This window comes from Hippocampus zosterae, chromosome 6 (assembly GCF_025434085.1).
Source record: "Hippocampus zosterae strain Florida chromosome 6, ASM2543408v3, whole genome shotgun sequence".
NCBI classification, from domain to species: Eukaryota; Metazoa; Chordata; class Actinopteri; order Syngnathiformes; family Syngnathidae; genus Hippocampus; species Hippocampus zosterae.
In genome coordinates, this window is record NC_067456.1 from 19,923,647 (window position 1) to 19,944,662 (window position 21,016).

Here is a 21,016-nt window from a genome sequence, read left to right on the forward strand (position 1 = left end):
TCACATTTTTGATCAATGATACTTTGCAATGCACGGCACCCACTTTTATAATATAATGTGACCTCTTCTTCATTCCGATTCCAAACAGCAGGTGGCGTCCAACCGTTTCGACTTAATCGGACCATAATATGTTATCGGCCAACGTTTCTATACACGGCGCTGGAAATCCAAACCGGCGTCACAGGAGTAATCCTTGCATGTTGTCCTGAAACTGGGAGTTGCTGTGTAACGGTTTGAGACGGAACAGGCGTGGCAGTGGGCTGGTCCACGGCGCAGACGGCAATGAAAAGCATCATGGTCCACTGACTTGCCATCGTATGCTCTGACAAAGAAACGGAGCTGTCGCAAACACATTTGCAGCCGACCACATCTGCCTGCTTTGACGTCGTCATTTGGTGTTCTGCAGCCACACAGTGGAGGCGTCGTGGGAAAACACTGAGGTCAGTCCACTTTCTCCAAATCGTTTTATTGCATTCGACATCTCGGTGATTTGTGGATTTGGGCGTTGCACTGCATGCACCCTTATCCGTGCACGAGATGGCGTGTGTGCGTTTCGCTGCTGATTTGAAGCTCCAAGAAAAATAACAATCCCACTCTTGAAAAGCATCGACCCCCTCCTCTGTGCATTTTATGCACTTTTGTTTTTTCACGTCAAATATTCTCTTTATGTCGGGCGCAAAATCGTTTAGTTGTATGCTTAGAAATCGCATTTGGACACCTCGCACGCCCGTGCATGCCTTGTATTTGTCACACATTTGATTTTCCTGACGATACAAGGCGAACAGCGCACACCAGCAGTCGCTGTGTCGTGGCTGTCGGCCTTCACATCCAGACAGTGCAAGAAAGAGTCCATTAGCCTCATCATTGGCTCGGCTGGTGCTGATGCTGCGTTGCGTGTGAGTGTTGCTAGGCAGCCAGGCAACGTGCAGCCCACAAGGGAATGTTTGACGATGAGGGTGTTTTATCGATATTGTTTACTCCCTCACCGGTGAAATGTTGCTGATACATAGAGCTGCGTTTTCGTGACTATCGAAGCAATGCCTGTCGGATTGCATGTGTCGTACAGGCCTATATACAGTACAACTGGAGCAGTTCATCAAACATCGATTCTACAATATATAGCATGTTTCAACAATTTTAAAAATGTCTGTCTGATAGGCAACGAAATCGAAAGGTTTGCACATCCTCCTCACAGTTCTGAGGATGGGGGTTCAAATTTGGACTCCAGTCTTTCTGCGTGGAATTTGCATGTTCTCCTCATGCTTGTGTGGGTTTTCTTCAGGTACTCTGGTTTCTTCCCACATTCCAAAAGCATACATGTTAGGTTCAACAAAGATGTTTAACTGTTCTTAGGTGTGAATGTGGGGGTGAATGGTTTGCGTGCCCTGCAATTGGCACAAAACCAGTCCAATGTGTTTGCTTGTTTGTTTCTTTATTTGTCAGTTACAAACAGTTCAAGGAATGAATGAAGCCTCAAGGGCTTCTTCAAGGTTCCACTCCCATTCAAAAAGTATATCAAACATTTATGGAAGAAGAGTACAAGTGAAAAGACACAGTATAATAAGATGTAAATAAAACAGATATTATAACAAGGATATAACTGCAGAATTGAGGTTTCATTGCAATGTCAGTGCATTGGAACATACAATATTCCAATACAGTATACAGTATATACAGTGTAAGTGAAAACAGGATACGATGAGCTGTAGTTTCAGTGACTTTTTAAATATCCAAGTCATTTCAAATGTTTACAAGTGCCCATTTCATAGCCGTGATCTGCGATCATCCACCCATGGAAGTCTGCTTGCAGTTCCTTATAAAAATAATTTGCCCGCTTAAATTTTGTGCACTGACTCAAGTGAATCTACTTTTGCTTCTGCAATGTCAAAGACTCTGAGCCTCGATTGCGCTGAATTTAAAAGGAATGAGGGGAACCACTTCCATTGGATGGAAAACAAGTTGGCTGTGTTCACTCCCACAATGCTGCAAATGCCCTTGTGCCCATCTATGAAAATACCAAAAGAAAGAAAACTCCACCCATGCGCACAGTTAGATTGCACTTTGCAGTTCAGCTGGACCTACTGCTGCTGAGAGGGGTCTACCCTAGACAAGTCAACAGCCAGTTGTAATTTGATTACTACCGGTACATATATAAAATTCCTCGTCTCACCCCTCGGGTGGTGTCCGTCCTCCATTCAGCTTGGGTCCTCTACCAGAGGCCAGGAAGCTTGAGGGTTCTGCGCAGTATCCTTGCTGTTCCCAGCACTGCACATTTCTGGACTGAGATGTCCGATGTTGTTCCCGGGATCTGTTGCAGCCACTCTTCCAGTTTGGGGGTCACTGCCCCGAGTGCTCCGACCACCACAGGCACGACTGTCACCTTTACCTTCCAGGCTCTCTCCAGCTCCTCTCTGAGCCCTTGGTATTTCTCAAGTGTATATATATACCGGTATACAGTATATAAATATTTGTTAAAAGATAGGTGGTCTTTTTGACTTTCTACCCAATGATCAATCCAGATGTAAATGTTTTTTTTCCAGACAATGTATAATAAAATGTGAAAAATGCTTTGTTTCCTTGCTTCGATGATTATTGAGTTATTATATGAAGTACATTGTGAGAATCACAATAGAATATTCACGTCCATTCTGGTTCGACCATAATGAAAGTGGAGCCAAAGAAAATCAATATAGAAGTACTTTAGGTAATTATTCCAATGGATGTCGGTGCTCCCAAAACCACTCTGGGTAGACCCATTTACAGTCCAGTTGCAACATGCATGTGAATGTCAAGCAAAGCATCATAATACAGTCCTGCCAAATGTGATGGTCCCATTGTCCCCCACAAGTGCAGTGTTATTACTAGAGCCATGTCAGACTCTCCTCACCCAATAATGTGTAAGCTTTGGTTTTAAAAGAACATTTTCTATGGATACACAGTCTACTCTTACTGTATGTACTCATATGCTGCGAGTGCTGTTATTAAGTCAACGTGGGTGTGGGGTGTTTTGGGACCTTATCTGCTCCCTGCAGCAATGTGTGCAAAAATGTGAGTATGTGTGTGAATACACAGTTGAGAAGAGGCCCCAGTTTTCTAAAGCTCGTGAAGGTAATTCTTTTCTCTTTTTACCTTTATCAAGCTCAGCTGCAGTTTTACTTCGAGTTAATGCTTCTGATGGCGCTGCCTGCATATGAACTCATTCCACTTGTGCTCAATGCTTCCTTCTGCCAGTGATATACGGTCTCATTTTGGTCTGGTAACGTAAATCAGCTCGCAATGTCTGAAGTGGGGAACAGAGTAAATTCCGAAAAGTGTAAACACTTTGTTTTTGTATCAAATGGGTTAGTGCTTATCTGTGTGGAGATTTCATGACTCTCAGGGGGTACTCTGGGTTCCTGCCACAATTCAAAACCATGTATAGTATGTTAGATCAGCTGGACACTTTAAATTGCCTGTCGGTGTGAGTATGAGTGTCAACAGTTGCTCGGTTTTAGCCCTGTGATTGACTGATAATCATTAACCCTTGTCAGTTGGGACACACTGCAACTCGGGGAAATGGAATTGAACTCCTTGCACTCTGGCGTGTAATGTATGAATGTCATTATTTTTCCGATGATATGCTTGTCAGTTGTCCTCGACCAAGCCGTGGTTGTGACACAGCAAGTGGGGAAGATGAGCAAGTCTCCGACCCCAGTTGAAACCCCAGTGCAGCGGAGCCCCAGCAATGGGGTCCCCGAAGGCCTCCAATCACCTCAGCATTCAACTCCTGGCTCTGGATCGCATCTTAAGAAACACATCTCCAGCCTTCTTCAGAGTCCGGTGAGTTCGGTCTGCTCGACAGAACTCCAATAAAATAAAAAATGTCAAGAGTGGGATAAAATGATGAGGTTGGTTGTAACTCTGTCCGAAAATCAATCTGACCTCAAGTATCACTTTTGTGCTGATGCAGTACAAATGCTACACTCTATTTCATTCTCACTGAGCTATCTATTGCGGTGCTTCTGCATGTAGAATATCAACTACATAAGATTCAGAAATTTTTCAAAGTAAAAGAACCGATGTTGCATCGTTTGTAATACTCAGACATTTTGAATTTTGATCGTAAAACCGCAGAGCATTGTATTTACAGTATTTCCCATGAACATGTTCTTGCATGTGCGCAGTCATTCAAGGAGGAGCTGGATGCGCTTATCCAGGAGCAGATGAAGAAGGGTGGCAGCTCATCAAACCTTTGGGCACTCAGGCAATTGGCTGACTACATGGCCGTGCATGGCTCCCCTGCAACCCTACCAGTCTCCCCATCTAGTATGTATAAATTATGATGGAGTGCGTAGTGCAAATTCCAGAATTTTCCAAACTGTTGTTGTCCTGGATCGATTGTTTTGTGTCCTCTTACCTTTAATATGGGTGAATTGATTTCAAAATAGTTATTGTCAGGCCCTCAATATGCAAAATGATTGCTTTTTATTCAAGGAAGTATGTAAGTAAAATATAGCTTTTACAATGTTAAAGATCATTTTACCAGAGCCACTGCATTGCAGGAATTGTACTCTTTGTCTGCCTCCGTCCCATTGCTATCGCAGCCTCTCTGCATTAAACATGTACTGTACTTCTGTGATTGTTTGAGGATAGCATCTTTGTATGACATACAGGAACAGAAAAGGATGGAAAACTGGAACCCCCCTAGTCACAATGGCATCAATCCTCCGAGCCCCTGAATCGAATAATGAATAGCCCCATCTCATAATATCTCAGGACAAGACCTACAGTCACAATATATCCTCGTGTGCATCTCCTTGTCTGAATGTGTATGTTTTTGTCTACCTTCCAGACATGATGATGGTCACCCCCATTAATGACCTCCAAGGCTGGGATTCTGGCAGCATGGTGAAAGGGGAACGACTGATGCGCTGCAAGCTTGCCAGTGTCCATCGTCTTTTTGATCTCTATGGCTGGGCCCAGATCAGTCACACCTGTCTCACTGTTTGTTTGATTTTTGTTGCGTTGAAACACTTCTAATCACAGTGGTTTGTTATGACTCCGTTTTCAGTGATATTGTCATTCATGATGTGTCTTGTCTTTTTTGACAGCTGCGGGTTAGCAAAGAACAGGAACACTTCTTGGTGCTACAAGATGGTCTGGCCTACAGCGAAGTTACTGGATCAAGCCTGGTTAGTAGTAGGCTATTCCAAGAACCATGCATACTTCTCATAATGTAGTTCAGATACGATCCTTTTAGTTGCCCTTACAGGACCCTCATTGAAGTATTCTAAAATTCAAAACTTATGCTGCAGAACTTCATTTCTTTTCAGTTACTTTTTAATGCTAATATTTATTGCATTTTATTTATAAATGATCGATGACAACTGTTTACTGTCCTTAGATTGTTTTTAAATTTCAACTCCTACCCTTTTAGTATTATTAATCTTGCTTTGCCAATTATCCAGAAAATAACACATGGTTCAAGTTTAAAAGAGACGCGCAAAGTTTTTCACAAATTAAAGTAGCTCGCTGAAATTAGCATGTTTTGGGGGATGGCCAGAGGTTCTACCTCATGCAAATAAGCCATTGCTCACTCCACCCTTTTCTACAGTGGGGTCAGTGCAGAATACAAGTTTTATTTCCAGGACAAGCGGGTGAAGGCTGAGGGTGTTGCGAGAAGGTGAGCGGCTTCTTATTCTCAAGCAGCACGATGTCGGAGGAGAAAAGTCGGCTCCCATATCGACAATGTAAAATCTTAATTTGCATATTCACTTGTAGAAGCATGACTTCATTCCCAAGACAGCAAATCAAGTGTGCGGAGGCCTGTGGCAAATGCAGCAGACACATTGGCAAACTGAAATATTCTCCACTGCCACGTCAGCAACTTTGCCGAACATTCGAATATGGCAGTGATCTTAAGCCAATGCTGATAACATGATTTGCCAAAGCTACTCTGAGCCAACACCCCAGTTCTGCTTGCCTTTTGGGTTTGACATGATTGTGCTTCTGTGTCGACTCCAGACGTTGTTCAGAAATGCCGGATCGCCACTCAGCCTCGCGGATAATTCTTGGGACTGAAATACTTTCGTGTGGGTGACACTGCGTAAATGACCTGAAATTGAAATTTTCGGGCATAGGCAGTTAATAAAAGATTGACTTTGTTCAGTTATACACTTGATAGATAGGCAGGCATTCCAGCGACTCGAATAAGTGTACAAAGCAATGAAAAAGTAATATTTCCTCTTTAAGACTGAAAGGGCACGTATTTTAGAAATTAAGTTACCGTAACGTAAGGTTCCCAAAAATGGTTCTTTGCTTTATAAAGGGACAATATATTGGTTGCAATCATATAAAATACTACAACTTCTATTCAAACAACCAAGTGTTGTGTGGTAAGCTAAAATGTTGTGTTCAAATTTTAATAATGTCTGAATAGTACACTAAAACTATGCTGAATGCATTTTAAAGATTAAGAGGGTGTCTTACTTGTTGTGTCATAGTTGTGTATCAATGGATGTTCTCACCCGTGAAGCACGTACTACCCGTGGGATAATTTTTAGGTCAAGGTGAATATCTTGGGTGAAATGGTGGAGAAGGGCAATGCAAACCTTGGTGTGGACACGGACAAGTTTAGCCTGCACTCAGCCATCTATTCAGCCCGACCGGATGCCCGATGCCTACTTCACCTCCACACACCGGCCACAGCAGCAGTAAGTCACCTTGGAAGTGGTGATTAATGGCTTCTTGTAATTGTCCTAAATCAAATTTAAACCAATGTTTTATTTCATGAGGTTGCATGTGTGTGTGGGTCGGTGTGTGTGTGTATATCTATATCTATCTATCTATCTATCTATCTATCTATCTATCTATCTATCTATCTATCTATCTATCTATCTATCTATCTATCTATCTATCTATCTATCTATCTATCTATCTATCTATCTATCTATCTATCTATCTATCTATCTATCTATCTATCTATCTATCTATCTATCTATCTATCTATCTATCTATCTATCTATCTATCTATCTATCTATCTATCTATCTATCTATCTATCTATCTATCTATCTATCTATCTCTCTCTCTCTCTCTCTCTCTCTCTCTCTCTCTCTTTCTCTCTCTCATATATATACATACTGTCTCACATAGTGTATGTTGATGTCAATACTTCTTTATGAGTTTTCACTACCATTGTCTGCCTTTAGGTGTCAGCTATGAAATGCGGCCTACTGCCATTGTCCAATGAAGCCCTCCTGGTTGGAGATGTGGCCTATTATGAATACAACGGAGTAATGGAGGTCGAGGAAGACCGTGTGGAGCTTCAGAAGAGCCTTGGGCCCACCTGTAAGGTTAGGAAACTACAAAAGGTTGATCACCCCTACATAATAGTGGTTTGTTCAGCAGCGGTGTTGTGCTTTCCTCATGGGTGCAAAGAATGGATACTTAATTAGTGAATGTAGCACTGCTCCGAGAGGAGCACTTTTAGGAAAGCCCTCTGGATGCACTTGGATGGCCATCTAATTCCTCATAATTTAATCCGATTATATCATGGATTTCAATTATGTGAAGGTACTGGTGCTTAGAAATCACGGCATAGTGGCCCTGGGGGAATCTGTGGAGGAGGCCTTCTACGCAATCTACCACATTCAGGCTGCCTGTCAAATCCAGGTACATGCACACATGCACACAAACACCTTATTGAAACGTACTCATTTACATGGCCGCATTTTCAAATTATTCAATTTGATCATTCACTTGATGTATGCCAGGTATCAGCAATGTGCAGTGCCGGTGGTGAACAGAACCTGATTTTACTTGACCGGACCACCCATAAACCCAATCATGCTGGCACCGTGGGCTGGGCTGGGTCGACCTTTGGCCCGATGCAAAAGAGCCGCATTGGAGAACATGAGTTTGAAGCCTTAATGAGGACTCTAGATAATTTGGTGAGTCAATTAAAAAAAAAAAAGTTGTCTGGTTTCGTTTGCAATTAATTACATTTTGCAATAAATTTACCATAGCACAGAAAATGAGACTACAGACATCCCTTTTAATTTGTCGTTCTGTTAATTATCCTCCATAAACCAAACTAATGAACAGGAGAGAAAACAAATGCAGTACCGTATACCGTCATATTGATGTGACCTTTATCTTACTTGGCTTTCTTATTTATTCTGTGGCACACATATCTATTTACATCCAGTAAAGTCCACCGACTCACATATTGTCACATGAGCTAGGCAGCGCCGCCCTCCTCTGTGGTGGCGGACAAGACAGTACAACAATAGGAACCATTTTGGACACATTAAACCTGTCTCATCTGGTAGAAAAACGTTGGCCGCGTGTCAATCTTTCTGGCATCCATTAATTAGCTCAACTCATGATATACAGTCTTGAGGTAGTTACTGTTAATGTAGCGGGCTTTAAAAATAGGACATGATAGAATCTGAGGAGCAGTAGAGGTTCGGTTAAACTTTTCACAAGAAATACCACATTGTATGGTGGCTTAAAACTGGAAGCTTGTCCACCTCCGAATCTTCCCACCAGAAATATGCAACAAGCTGCCGCGCATAGAGTCCATTTTCATCAAACAAATACTATCCACAGCCTATTATTTATTGAATTGGAGCATCTATTTACTTAAGATGCAATGTTTAATGTCGGTGGAATCATGTCAAAATAGTCATGTTGTCGCGATGTGGAATTCCACTTATGTAGAGTACATTCCCCCCAATCAGAGATGCCAGAAGCTGCTGTGTCACCTCCAAAGAAGTGCTGCCTTCTGTAGACAGAAAACGCTCGCTTGTGATAGCTTCAGCGAGGCAAAAAGAAAAAAAAACTCAGTAAAAAAAAAAGCAATGTGTAGCAAAAATGGGGTCCCACCTTGTAATTATTTGGCAACAGACAGCCAAGTTTCCCTGATCAGTATGCCAAAATCAACCAATAAATTAGAAAAGAACCAGACAAAAAACAATATATAGTTTCACTGGAGGAGCTGCTAGCTTTCCTCCTCTCCTTCGTTAAAGTTTACAAGCAGTAAATAGGTGAATACTAGTTCGAGTTTCAATTCTTTCTAGTAGTATGTTTCAACTTATTTCTATTTTGCATTACATTTATTTTCAACTGGACACTGTTTTAAAAAAAGTATAACTTAGTTTTGGGGCTTGAACGGATTAATTGCACTTACCGGTACATTCATTTCAATGAGAAACATGACTTTTATTTATGGACATTTCAGGTTATGGAACTCATTAATTTTGTTACTTGAGCCTCCACTGTATAAACATTTACCACTTGGTCTCTTCCAGGGTTACCGTACAGGTTATGCTTACCGTTTTCCTTTGCTGCTGGAACGATCACGGTCACAAACACGAAAGGATATAGAGGTTCCTGCAACCACCACAGCCTTTCACCAGTTCAATGAGGATGGAGTTCCTCTGGGTCTCAAGCAGCACCATTTTACCCATCGCCAACAGCAGGAGAGAACTCGATGGCTCAACACTCCCAATACCTACCAGAAAGTCAACCAGGAGTTAACCAGTCCTGGACACCAACGCACCACTGTAAGGATGTAGTATTGAAAATGGGATTAATTTGGAGAATACTACCATATATTTGAACCAATGGTTTTGGTTGGACATAAACTATCCAAATAAGGCTTTTATTGGGTCGATTATTACTGTGTCAGGTTGTTGGTCAGCTGTGACAAAAATGTGATCTTGCACAGTTGAAGCAGAATCCTGACTCAGTGCCTCTCAACCTCACTCAACCTTTGCATCATGGTTTGACAAATTGTCGTCGATGGGCCGTCATGCGCCAAAATGTAGTCTGCGACCAGGTGAGGCAGTAACATGCCCAAAAATAATCGGTGACTGGGGGAAGGGGTCTGGCCATGATGGCCTGGACTGACCCATCAATACACTGGCCTTTTGGGAAAATGAACATCTTTTCCACAAATTCCCGATGGCCACCCCACCCATGCCCTGGACCGAGCGCAGCCCAATCTCAATCATTGTACAGTATGTGTCCACAATGTCTTAGCACAATAGAAATAAGAAGCATTGGTATTCTTATTACCACTCATCCAAAGTCAGCTAATGCTCAATATCATAATTTCAACAAGTCTAGTAAAAGCATTTCAACGGTTTGGAATGTATTTTTTATTGTTGTCAGAGTGACCATCGCCGGGGCTATTTTTGTTTCCTGAAAACAAATGAAAATGGTTGAAGCTGCACTGATTGGTACGATTGAGGTTTTTATAGTTGCCTTTATATCCATCTATTTTTCTTGTCACTATTATTGATCAGTTTAGGTTTTATCCTGCCTCTCTGTTTTGGTCAGCTCATGGGATACACTCCAGCAGGCGTGTAGTGGGTGTGGTACGCGGGGGTACGCCGGCAACCCACTTCTCCCGACGCCACATTCAGTTTTTATTTAAATGTTTGTTGTTCATTGTTCTAAGGCGAGTTATGCTCAATAATGTTGGCCTGTGATTATTTTGGAGTAGTAAAACATTACATTTAACGTTAGTTCAACTGGTGTTGTAGCCTATGATTGATGTTCTGTATGTATATATAGAACATCCCAGAATCGCGTACACCCACTTAAAAAATCCCCACTACACCACTGCACTCCAGTTTCCACACAGCCGACAGGACTAAGTGATGTTGAAAATGGATAGTTGAATTGATGGAAAAAGGAAATTGGACATCCGTTTCATGCCATTGGGAGGAGCTAGTTCTCCCACACTGTTTACCGCCTCCAGCCCACCTCAATACAGCACTGCAATGCAGAGAAGACGGCCTCAACTCGATTTTTGAGTTTGCGGCATAGTCTGCCCTCTGGTGGCAGAAAAAATAAGCATCTTCAAGAGGAAGATGGAATACTGTACACTTTGGAAGTCCGTCATCTCATTAAATAGCAAAGAGAGTTTGGTGTTTTGTCAACCAACTGTTGTCTCTCTCCCTCAGTGGATGAAGACAGAAGAAGTGACACAAGGCGCCAGTACCGCAATCAAAATAGAAAACCCAAACCAGTTTGTGCCTCTTTTTACTAACCCTCGGGAAGTCATCGAGACACGAAACAAGGTAACCTACCTGACTGTGAACACTGGTGTTCAAGTACAGTACACTTGTTTTGCTTTATTTTTCCACCTTAGATCCGTGAGCAGAATCGTCAAGACATGAAGACAGCAGGGCCTCAGTCTCAGGTCCTCGCCAGTGTGGTAACGGATGACAGTCCTCCGGTAAAACGCAGTGTCTTTATACATACTATACCGTTGTGTTCAAAGTAATAGCAGTGGGCTTTAAAATGTGTGTAAAGCTCAAAATCATTTAAATGCTTTTATTTCATTGCATAGCAAAACATGTAGGAAAATAATTACTGATAAACTTGACATCCTCATTACTAGAGGTGCTAAACACACATACACACACACATACATACATACAAAGTCAGCTGTGCATAAATCATAAGTCAAATTGCCAACTACGCAGAGAGAACTGCTTTACATCTGAGTTGGATGAGGTTGACCAGCTTCTTGCAACTTGAGCTACGAGTATTCCAGCCCAGGTTGACAACATTCCACTGGCTTCCGAAACCACAAGACAGAGTGAGGTGGAGAGTGTAACTCCCAGTAAGCAGTTGTAACGTTTGGGTAGTACAGGGACATTGAGGTGATGGAGGTAACGTTAGCTGGCTTCCTTTAGATACTTTCTGCAATGGTGATTGATGAATAATACTAAATAATTGTGGTACGAATCAACTACCATTGCTCAAGAGCCGTCACATGCATACTTGCAAATACTTGCCCAAACCTTGCAATCACTTGTTGTAATGAAATGGAAGATTTCCAAGGCTGAGAAGTTGTGGATGAGCAGCAATTAATTATTCGTATTAGGCCACATCGTAACATTTTAGATATTGTCATGAAAGGTGTGTTGAAAGGGCTGACTATTTGTTTGCATTAGTAGCTATGCTATAGTTGAACATGTTTAATAAATGATCATTGAAAGCTTTGCAACTTTAACATGAGGGTGGCCCGGTGGTCAAGTGGTTAGCGCGTCGACTTGACAGTGCAGAGGTACCGGGTTAAATTCCAGTTCCCTGTGTGGAGTTTGCATGTTCTCCCCGGACCTGCGTGGGTTTTCTCCGAGTACTCTGGTTTCCTCCCACATTCCAAAAACATGCATGGCAGGCGGATTGAGCACTCGTATTTGTCCCTTGGTGTGAGTGTGAGCGCGGTTGGTTATTCGTCTGTGTGCACCCTGCAATTGGCTTGCAACCGGTCCTGGGTGTCCCCAGGGTTCCCAGGGTCCTTAAAGTTCATTAAAATCCATCAAAAAAGAAGTTGTAAAATTATGTTCTTAATTGTCCTTCATTTTCAGGGAAAGCTCCTAAAATAAAAATAAAAATCCATAAAATTGTATTTTTATTGGAAAATAAATTGAAGTTTTATATTTTCTATATTAAACATTTTCTTAGTGTACTTTATTTGAGAATGAATTAGTTTTTTTCATTTTCCTACCTGACAATTAGGAAAATGAAAATTTGACATACAGTATATCAAATAAAGGGTTAGCTGATTGCCCCTAAAAAAAAGATGTGCCCTCCCTTTGGAAGCAATGATTTGAACACCAGCTCAGTGATATGTGGCTTTCTTTTCATTAAATCCAACGTGAATCCCCTGCTGAATGGAGAAAAGGTCCTTAAAAATGGCTAAATTAACCCTCAACAGTCCTTAAAGGTCCATAGATAAAAAGCAAGTGGAAGAGTGGGAACCCTGGTCCCCCGCCTACTGCCCAAAGACAGCTGGGATAGGCTCCAGCACCCCTCGCGACCCTTGTGAGGATAAAGCGGAAAATGAATGAATAAATGAAGTTTAATATGCTTAAAGTAAATGCAAAAACAAGTGTACATGTACTGTATTATTAGGAAAAGGCAACTCCTCACTAAGTGTAAGACAGTGTCAAATGCTTTCTGCTTCATCTCTGTTGTATTTTATTTATCTATTTATTTAGTTTTGAGTTGTTACAACTTGCTTCTTATTGCTTTTGTAAAAGATGGCAACACTTCTTCGGATGAAGCCTGTGCAAAGCTGACAGATTTCAATAAAACAATCAACTGAATTAAGTACAGCATACAACAGTGTTGTTGTTAAGAAATGACACTATGGTGATGGAATTTAGGATGATGATGATGATGATGAAACATTACGCTTCAAATAAACCTAAGGGAGTATAACTGTACATGTTGAGTAAATCTACGTACTTATTTGCTTCCAAGCCTTTTTCCTTTCAATGGTTATTTGAAAGACTTTTGTATGATGCCGCGATTAATTGTTTGGTTAATAAACACATCCCGCCCTTACTTTTTGGTTATCATGGTTGATGTATGAAGAACATGGAAATAACTGCTATTATCGTGAACACAACTGTTTCTCCTTGCAAATCCTCTCTATATAGCTAGGAGCTGTGATTTTCTTTTTGTCCTTTCCATCAGTCACCGGTCATTCCGCCCCAAGAACCACCAGAGCCCGAAACCCCCAACCCCTTTAATCAGCTGACAGACCAGGAGCTAGAGGACTACCGCATGGAAGTGCAGAAGAAACGAGACATTGGGGCCAATGGTAGGTTTTATCCAGCCAGTCTTGACCAAAATGTTGTGCGTTGTCTCATTTGAAGACAGCCTTTTTTTCTCCATTCAGCTATAGAGCTAAAATTGTCATTTACAGCCGAATTAACTTTCTCACAATCCATAACGCATCCCAAACCAGCAAGGTATATTTGCAAACATTCATTCATTCATCTTCCGAGCCGCTTGATCCTCACTAGGGTCGCGGGGGGCGCTGGAGCCTATCCCAGCTGTCTTCTGGCAGTAGGCGGGGGACACCCTGAATCGGTTGCCAGCCAATCGCAGGGCACACAGAAACGAACAACCATTCGCACTCACACTCACACCTAGGGACAATTTAGAGTGTTCAATCAGCCTGCCACGCATGTTTTTGGAATGTGGGAGGAAACCGGAGCACCCGGGGAAAACCCACGCAGGCCCGGGGAGAACATGCAAACTCCACACAGGGAGGCCGGAGCTGGAATCGAACCCGGTACCTCTGCACTGTGAAGCCGACGTGCTAACCACTGGACTACCGGGCCGCCTATTTGCAAACATTGCAACATTTTAGTAGTTGAACTGTCAGCTCACTCTATCTCATCTGATTTAGTCTATCATTCAGAGGGACAACATGTCAGTAGTATTCAAACAACTATTCACACTGACATTTACACTTAACAGGTAAGTTAAGACTTCAACGAATCAAACATACTGAACTTATTTTTGGACGCAAACCGCAGAAAGAACAGGCACTGTACTGGACTTTCCAAAATTTAAAGCTCATCTTGCTTTGGTCTGGGCACTGTGAGATGTTTTGCCTTATGTCAAACTATGTGTTTTGTGTCTTTGTTGCCCGAGATCTGTTCTATACAGTGTTTTTTATATCCAACAATTCATCATCTAAGTCGGTACACAAGGGATGGGCGCTATCCTATATTTTGGATTTGATATGAAAGGCAATGCATTGTCTTGCAATTTCATCAATACCGATACCGACCAATTCTTATTGTTGCATTTTTTTTCACTTAAGGGCAAATCACATGACAAATACTTGTCATTCACATTAAATTAATTATATAGTAAAGAATACCTACAAATAAAAAAGTCAAATAAATATCATAAATATGAATACGTATATTGGAAAATGTATATTTATTATTCTAAGTTGATTTGAACCAGAAATGTCCATTATAAATCAATTTATCCTCTTTAAATCCCCTCTGCAAAGGTTTTGATTCTTACTCATCCATTCCGAATAAAACAAGTTATTTTTATACCTGCTTCGATTGAGTGTTCAGACCTCTGAAAATACATGCATATTCAAACTCATAAGTGTAGTTCTTACATAATTACTTCATCAATATATTCAATAAACATAAAACCAATGTCTGCTTTCAGTATTGAGGACAGGAGAGAATGATTGTCTTAACCCAGAGGTGGGCAAACTACGGCCCGTTGGCCAAATCTGGCCTGTTGGTCTTTTTAATCCGGCCCGCCGAAGGTTGGTCCACAATTAAGGTTCGATGTGAATGATTGCATTCATTTCAATTGGACTTGTAATGACACGCATTTCACCGCCAGGTGGCGCATTGACTTGAAGTTGCAGAACAGGGGGGGGGGGTTATCGACCACCTAGGACCTCTGTATCGCTCTACTTCTACTGGTGTGATCACAACCCATCTGCAGCAATGCACAGGCTAAAAATAGGTAAACAACACTGTTGGCATTTTAAAAAGTATATTAATACATTACTTTCATGCTTTTGTTCTGTTAATGTTTGATATGAACTGTCAACAAATGCCGTTTTTTTTTGTACCATAGCTCGTGCTGACCTGGCCCTTCTGTCAAATTTTAAAAGTCAATGCAGCCCCCCGAGCCAAAAAGTTTGCCCACCCCTGTCTTAACCTGAAGTGCGAATTCTTTATTGTGATTCAATAAACACACGGTCAGGGCACATTTTAAATTAAATTTTGGCACCTTTGCTCACAGTACCAATGAATTAGAAACTAAACAGAATAGCGCTATGCATATACCGGTAATTTCCATCTATAACCTGAACCACTTTATTCTCACAAGGGTCACAGGCGTGCGGGAGCCTATCGCAGCTATATTTGGGGAGTAGGCGGGGTACACCCTGAACTGGTTGCCAGGCAATCGCAGAGCACACATAAACAAACACTCAGTCACACCTAGGAACAATATAGAGTGTTCCATATACCTACTATGTATGTATTTGGAATGTGGGAGGAAACAGGAGTACCCAGAAAAACCCACGCAGGCTCGTTGTGAACATGCAAACTCCACACAGGAATGAATCAAACCATGGACCTCTGCACTTTGAAGTACATGCGCTAACCAGTCAACCACGATGCCGCCACGATAGCTTCTATATTGATCATTCGAAGCACACTGAGACAAGATTTTCCACCCTTCTTCTTGACTTAACGACATTTACACATGCGCACACAGACACGTTCGTAGGCAGCTGGGATAGGCTGCAGCACAACCGCGACCGTCGTGAAGATAAGCAGATCAGATGATAGAAGGATGGAAATAAGAGAATAAAGTGACGTAGAGATTGTATTGTACCGTCAACATAATTTTAGCAGCATTATTCCACTAATTATAAACTTGTCGTATTGTAGGGATCTTGAAGAAGAGTGTGGTGTTGTGGGTGGTGGCGGTTGCAGTCAGAGTCCATATATTGTTATTTAAAAGTCTTATGGGCAGGATAAAGAAACTTGCCCTGAATCTAGATGTCTGGGTGTTGCTCCAGATTTCCACTGCCTAAAACGTTGCTCATACCTCTCGGTCATCTTTGTCATTGGCCCTTGGTGTGATGATCATGTTCCCAGAAATATCCTCAGCGCTTTTCTCTGCGTGTCCACTAGTTTAAAAAATGGCATTCTGATTGATATTGTCTTTGCGGAATAATTTTTAAGTATTAAAATCCACCCATTTTTATGCATCTCAGGGGCGGCCATTATGCCATTTTCTGTCGGGTGAAAATGACATCACAGTTGCTCAGGGCTCGGGTAACAACCAATCACGGCTCACCTGTTTTCTGACGTTGAGCCACCGAAATGACAATGAAGGACTGACAATCACAGTTTTGCTTATGCTTGAAAATATGACGGGTGCCCAGGATGCTGACAAATGACGGACTGGAAAAATGTTAATTTCTGTGATGATTACCATTGGGAATTAACTGTAAATATGTTTGTGTTGTGGTGAAATCAGATTGTGATTATGAACATTAAGGATTAAGGCAACACAACGCAAGGTGCTGTGTAATTGCATACACTTAGCCTTTTTGCAAGCTTTCTACTTGGGTCAAGCTTGGTGCAGCTTGTCTTTTCAAGATCATTGTGGCTGTGGGGTGTGGCCTTCAGATGTTTGAACATATTGTGAAACTCTATTATCTTACACCACGACAACTTCATTGAGTGGTGTAAGATAATAGCATATCACGCTTTGGTTTCACCATTCCCCGAGCTCCATCACTCTGTGCTGGCTCTGTCAGAGTTGTACATTTGACGACATGTCTCAACTTTCCTTGTCAACATGACACGGACTAGAACCATACACACTATGTGTGGCAGTGTAACTGAACAATTGAAAGTGATCCATTCATTCCCAATTCAAATTCATAAGTAAATATTGAGGAAAACTTTGCCCAACACATCTGAGTATCAATATATCGAAACCACAGTATTGAGATGCCCATCCTTGTACAACAATCATCATGGGTGTCTGCTTTTCTTTGCCTCACAGCTACAATTTCTGCACAGCTGAGGAATTGTCTCAGTCTGTCAGTATGTTGTTCTGTGCTTTGTGTAAGTAGGGGAGGAGGTGGCAAATGACTCTTCTACTGCTAGCTCCCCCACAAAGGGCCCTCTGCCCAATCACCCCACCCTTTCAGGTGAGGCTTTTGAGGTGCACTCACTGCCTGCCCTGCATGCCGTGCACTTTGGCTATGTGACCCAGCTGCCTGCTGCAGTCTCCCATGAACAAATCTGATCGACTCTGCTCTTATGCTTTTACCCTCTCTTGCTTCAAATTGTCCCTGATGGCCATGTTACTCCTCATAGTAGTCACCACCACCTCTGTAGAATTTGATCTAACTACCTACAAGCTGATATCCAAGTATAACATAAGCATTTGCAGTACACATTGAATTGGCTGTCAAGATACATATGCAATGACCAAGTAGTTTCCCACTATTCTAAATGTGACGATGTAGACAATTCATAAATAATTCATTTTCAAATATTGGTGACCTTGTGATGTGATGGTGGCCACATGCATAACTGTTCGACATTTTTTCCCCCCTAATAATATGTAATACTAAAAAAGTATCATATACAGTAAAGGAGGCAGCTACTGCCTTGACTCAAAAAGGTGACTACCCCGAGCAGAACATACGATAAACCTCAGTCTAGATCAGTGGTGTCAAACATATGGCCTGCGGGCTGGAACCGTCCCCCCAGGAGGTTCAATCAGGCCCGCAGGATCATTTAAAAGTGAAAAAAATGCATAAAAGACACGGAATGAATATTTGTAATAAGGTGCAATTCATGGAGTATGCGCTAGGGGACACACTGTTTTTAATCAGAGTAGAAGACAACATTGTTTTGATCAGAGAAGAAGACAACAGCAAGAAGACAGACAGCCCCAACACAGCAGACGCTATCAAGGACATGTGAATACTTTATTCATTACACATTTAATAGCACTCCCCTTAGTTTCTAAGGTGTGGGCAGGGATTAAATTGTTTAGATTTTATATGCACATGTGTAAATGGTTTAAAATTCCTTTCTTTATAAATCTCATTTAATCTTAAAATGCATTACTATATTTTTCAATACCATATTACTTGTTAAAGTTTTGTGCCTTTCTACAATCAGTGGGATCAGTTGCAATGCATATACTGCATGTGAATGATAAAAGGAAATTGCACATTTGTCTAAGGAAATCTAAGGTGCTTCATGAAATGTTTTGAAAAAATATGTTCATTAAATTTCAACATTTTCCAAATATTCTTGCGCTTCTTTAGACCAAAACAAAGGAAAGACGTGTTACTTTGGTTATGAATAGCACAGTATGGACATTTTTAATGGTCCAGCGCACTTGACATTTACCGAGGCCGTATGTGACTCACAATGTGAAATGAGTTTGACACCCCTGGTCTAGATTCAAAATAAGCGATTAAAATATAGAGCATTTTTTAAAAACGTACTCAACTCAACTCCAACTGTATTTGTAGAGCACTTTCAAACAGCCATTGCTGCAACAGTTACAACAGTGCTTCCCCGTAACCATGTTTTAAACATTTTATTTTCTTCAATCGATCGTTACTGCTGTAACAATTGTTACATCTGTAGCTGTCCCACATTCAGTATCTTCCACAGCTGAGGGGGGTCACATTGGGTGTCAAGTTTTAGCTGTTGTCTGTTTTCTCTAATAGAACATTTTGGCTAGCTTTAAACAAGCCTACAAGGCATCTGAAGCCAATCAACGGTGGCTTGCAGGTTTACATGTGTCTCAAGTCAAAATGTTTTGTTACCTCAGTCATCAGTGTTGATACAGATCCATTTGTCCATGTACCCACTGTATCTCCTGTACCTGTGTCCCTTTGTGTCTGTCTGTCTGTCCTTTTCTGTGTTACTCTGCAATTGATTCATAGGGCACACATCTGGTGCTTTGGTCTTGTCTCACTAGTAAGTACAGAAACCGCACACATCTCACGAAGTGCGCATGCCCATCTGCACTGATAAGATGTACGGTACTTGGATGCCATTTGGCTTTGCGGCTCCAAAAACATTCGAGACTGTGTGCCTGACTACTAAAACGTTGTGCCTTTGTGTTTGCATTTTATGACAATTACCGGCACAGGAGACGCAAAGACGGCTTCAGCAGTCATACAGAACGAAGGTGAAGAGGAAAAGCAGGCTGAAGAGCTCGAGAAAGGGATAAAGGCTCTTTCAACTAACGACACCTCCACACCTGCTGCTCTGCCTGCCAAACCACAGGGTGGCACACCGGAAGGTTCGCCATCCAAGTCCCCGTCCAAAAAGAAGAAGAAGTTCAAGCCGCCTTCATTCCTGAAAAAGAGCAAGAAACAGAAAGAAAAAGTAGAAACTTGAGTGGATTATCGCCAAACCTTAATGAAATATTGCTGTGAAATATATCTTTGCGTAGAATACAGAAACAGTTGGGTGGTGTTCACTGCAGATCTTTTCAAAACCAGTCAGTAACAAAGCCATTTTCCAACCCAGTAAAGACAGATTTATTGATTGTGGGTCACTTCCATCCTACCGCTACTTCTATTCATCATGCAGGCGTTGTATTTCTCATGTATTTTATTCACCTACATTTGTTCAAACCAATTTTACTGTGACAGATACAAATCTCATTTTGCGTATTGCCTAAATCATTTGTATTCACCACCCCGAATCAGTCCCTTAACATCACGAGAAAAGCACTTGATTGATCACAGCATATTTTATTTGTTTAGTTATAAATATCACATTGAGATTGCTGGTGCATATGTGAGCAAATGTGCATTACGTCTAGAAACATGTACTAATATCTACTGATTGTGCTCTGAAAACTGTTAATTGTACATCTGTCAGAATGTAGATGCTATTATAGCAGGAATACAACAAAGATGAACGGCAGGCAAAAATCATACTGTCTTGCAAGAAAACAAAAGTGGCTATAAAATATGCTTGTAATTGCAGCTTAAAGACTCGTAAATACACTGAAGGCACTAAAACATTCCACTTCGTCCATATCCCTCTTTATGCGTATGCATAAACCTCCAAACCATCACATATACTTTCTGTTTTAAGTCTGTTGGTGAAAAACAAATACTGATGCGATGTTTAATCATGATTTTGATGATTTTATATTACAATGTGTATGTGAATGCTGCAAGTCCACTCTATATGCATACAATATACATATAAAGTATATACAGTATACCTGTCATTAAAGTTTTATTTCAAAATCAACTGAAAAAGACACTCTCAGTCCTTAATTTTCCCTTTTGTTCATGATAGTCATATGCATTGTACAGCGCTTTTCTTTATACTCAAAGATGCTTCAACCATAACAATCATTACGCGTTTGTGTATATTCAAAAGAAAAATAGCAACATTCGCAGCACATTACGTATGGAGAATTGTTTTTAGAATTTATTCCAGCTATCCATCCATTTTGTAATCCGCTTTATCCTCATGAGGATCGTGGCCATGCTGGAGCCAACCATAGCTGTCTTTGAGCAGTCAGCGGGGTACACCCTGAACTGGTTGCCAGCCAATCGCAGGGCACAGAGACACACAACCATTCCTGCCCACAGTCACACCAAGGGACAATTTCGAGTGCCCAGTCAACCTGCCATATTTGTTTTTGGCATG

The 21,016-nt window shown here is 41.4% G+C and overlaps 1 protein-coding gene and 1 long non-coding RNA gene across 7 annotated transcripts; both read left to right on the plus strand.

Annotated features, from left to right (window-relative positions):
• Nucleotides 1–68: 68 nt before the first annotated feature.
• Nucleotides 69–20,611, plus strand: add2 (adducin 2 (beta)). Of its 6 annotated transcripts, none has more exons than XM_052066990.1 (16): nt 2,963–3,108; nt 3,629–3,819; nt 4,164–4,305; nt 4,832–4,983; nt 5,091–5,171; nt 6,543–6,692; nt 7,190–7,333; nt 7,554–7,652; nt 7,754–7,930; nt 9,293–9,547; nt 10,955–11,071; nt 11,143–11,229; nt 13,485–13,611; nt 17,437–17,517; nt 19,282–19,315; nt 19,491–19,680. In XM_052066990.1, coding segments are annotated over exons 1-16 (1,983 nt in total). In that variant the 5' UTR covers nt 2,963; the 3' UTR covers nt 19,492–19,680. The 6 variants fall into 6 exon arrangements, with proteins under 6 accessions (XP_051922952.1, XP_051922950.1, XP_051922951.1 ...); XM_052066991.1 differs by having other exon boundaries at nt 17,440–17,517; XM_052066992.1 differs by lacking the exons at nt 2,963–3,108; nt 19,282–19,315 and adding an exon at nt 69–440 and having other exon boundaries at nt 19,491–20,611.
• On the plus strand, nt 13,618–16,769 carry LOC127601639 (uncharacterized). The gene is made up of 2 exons (XR_007962610.1): nt 13,618–15,096; nt 15,177–16,769. It is a non-coding gene; the product is annotated as an uncharacterized LOC127601639 (long non-coding RNA).
• Nucleotides 20,612–21,016: the final 405 nt, after the last annotated feature.

Coding starts and splice junctions, on each gene's coding strand:
- add2 (XM_052066987.1), top strand. CDS start 2,964: ATGCTGCGAGTGCTGTTATTAAGTCAACGTGGGTGTGGGGTGTTTTGG. Junction 4,306..4,831: donor CCTACCAGTCTCCCCATCTA/GTATGTATAAAT, acceptor TCTACCTTCCAG/ACATGATGATGGTCACCCCC. Junction 17,518..19,490: donor CAATCACCCCACCCTTTCAG/GTGAGGCTTTTG, acceptor TTACCGGCACAG/GAGACGCAAAGACGGCTTCA.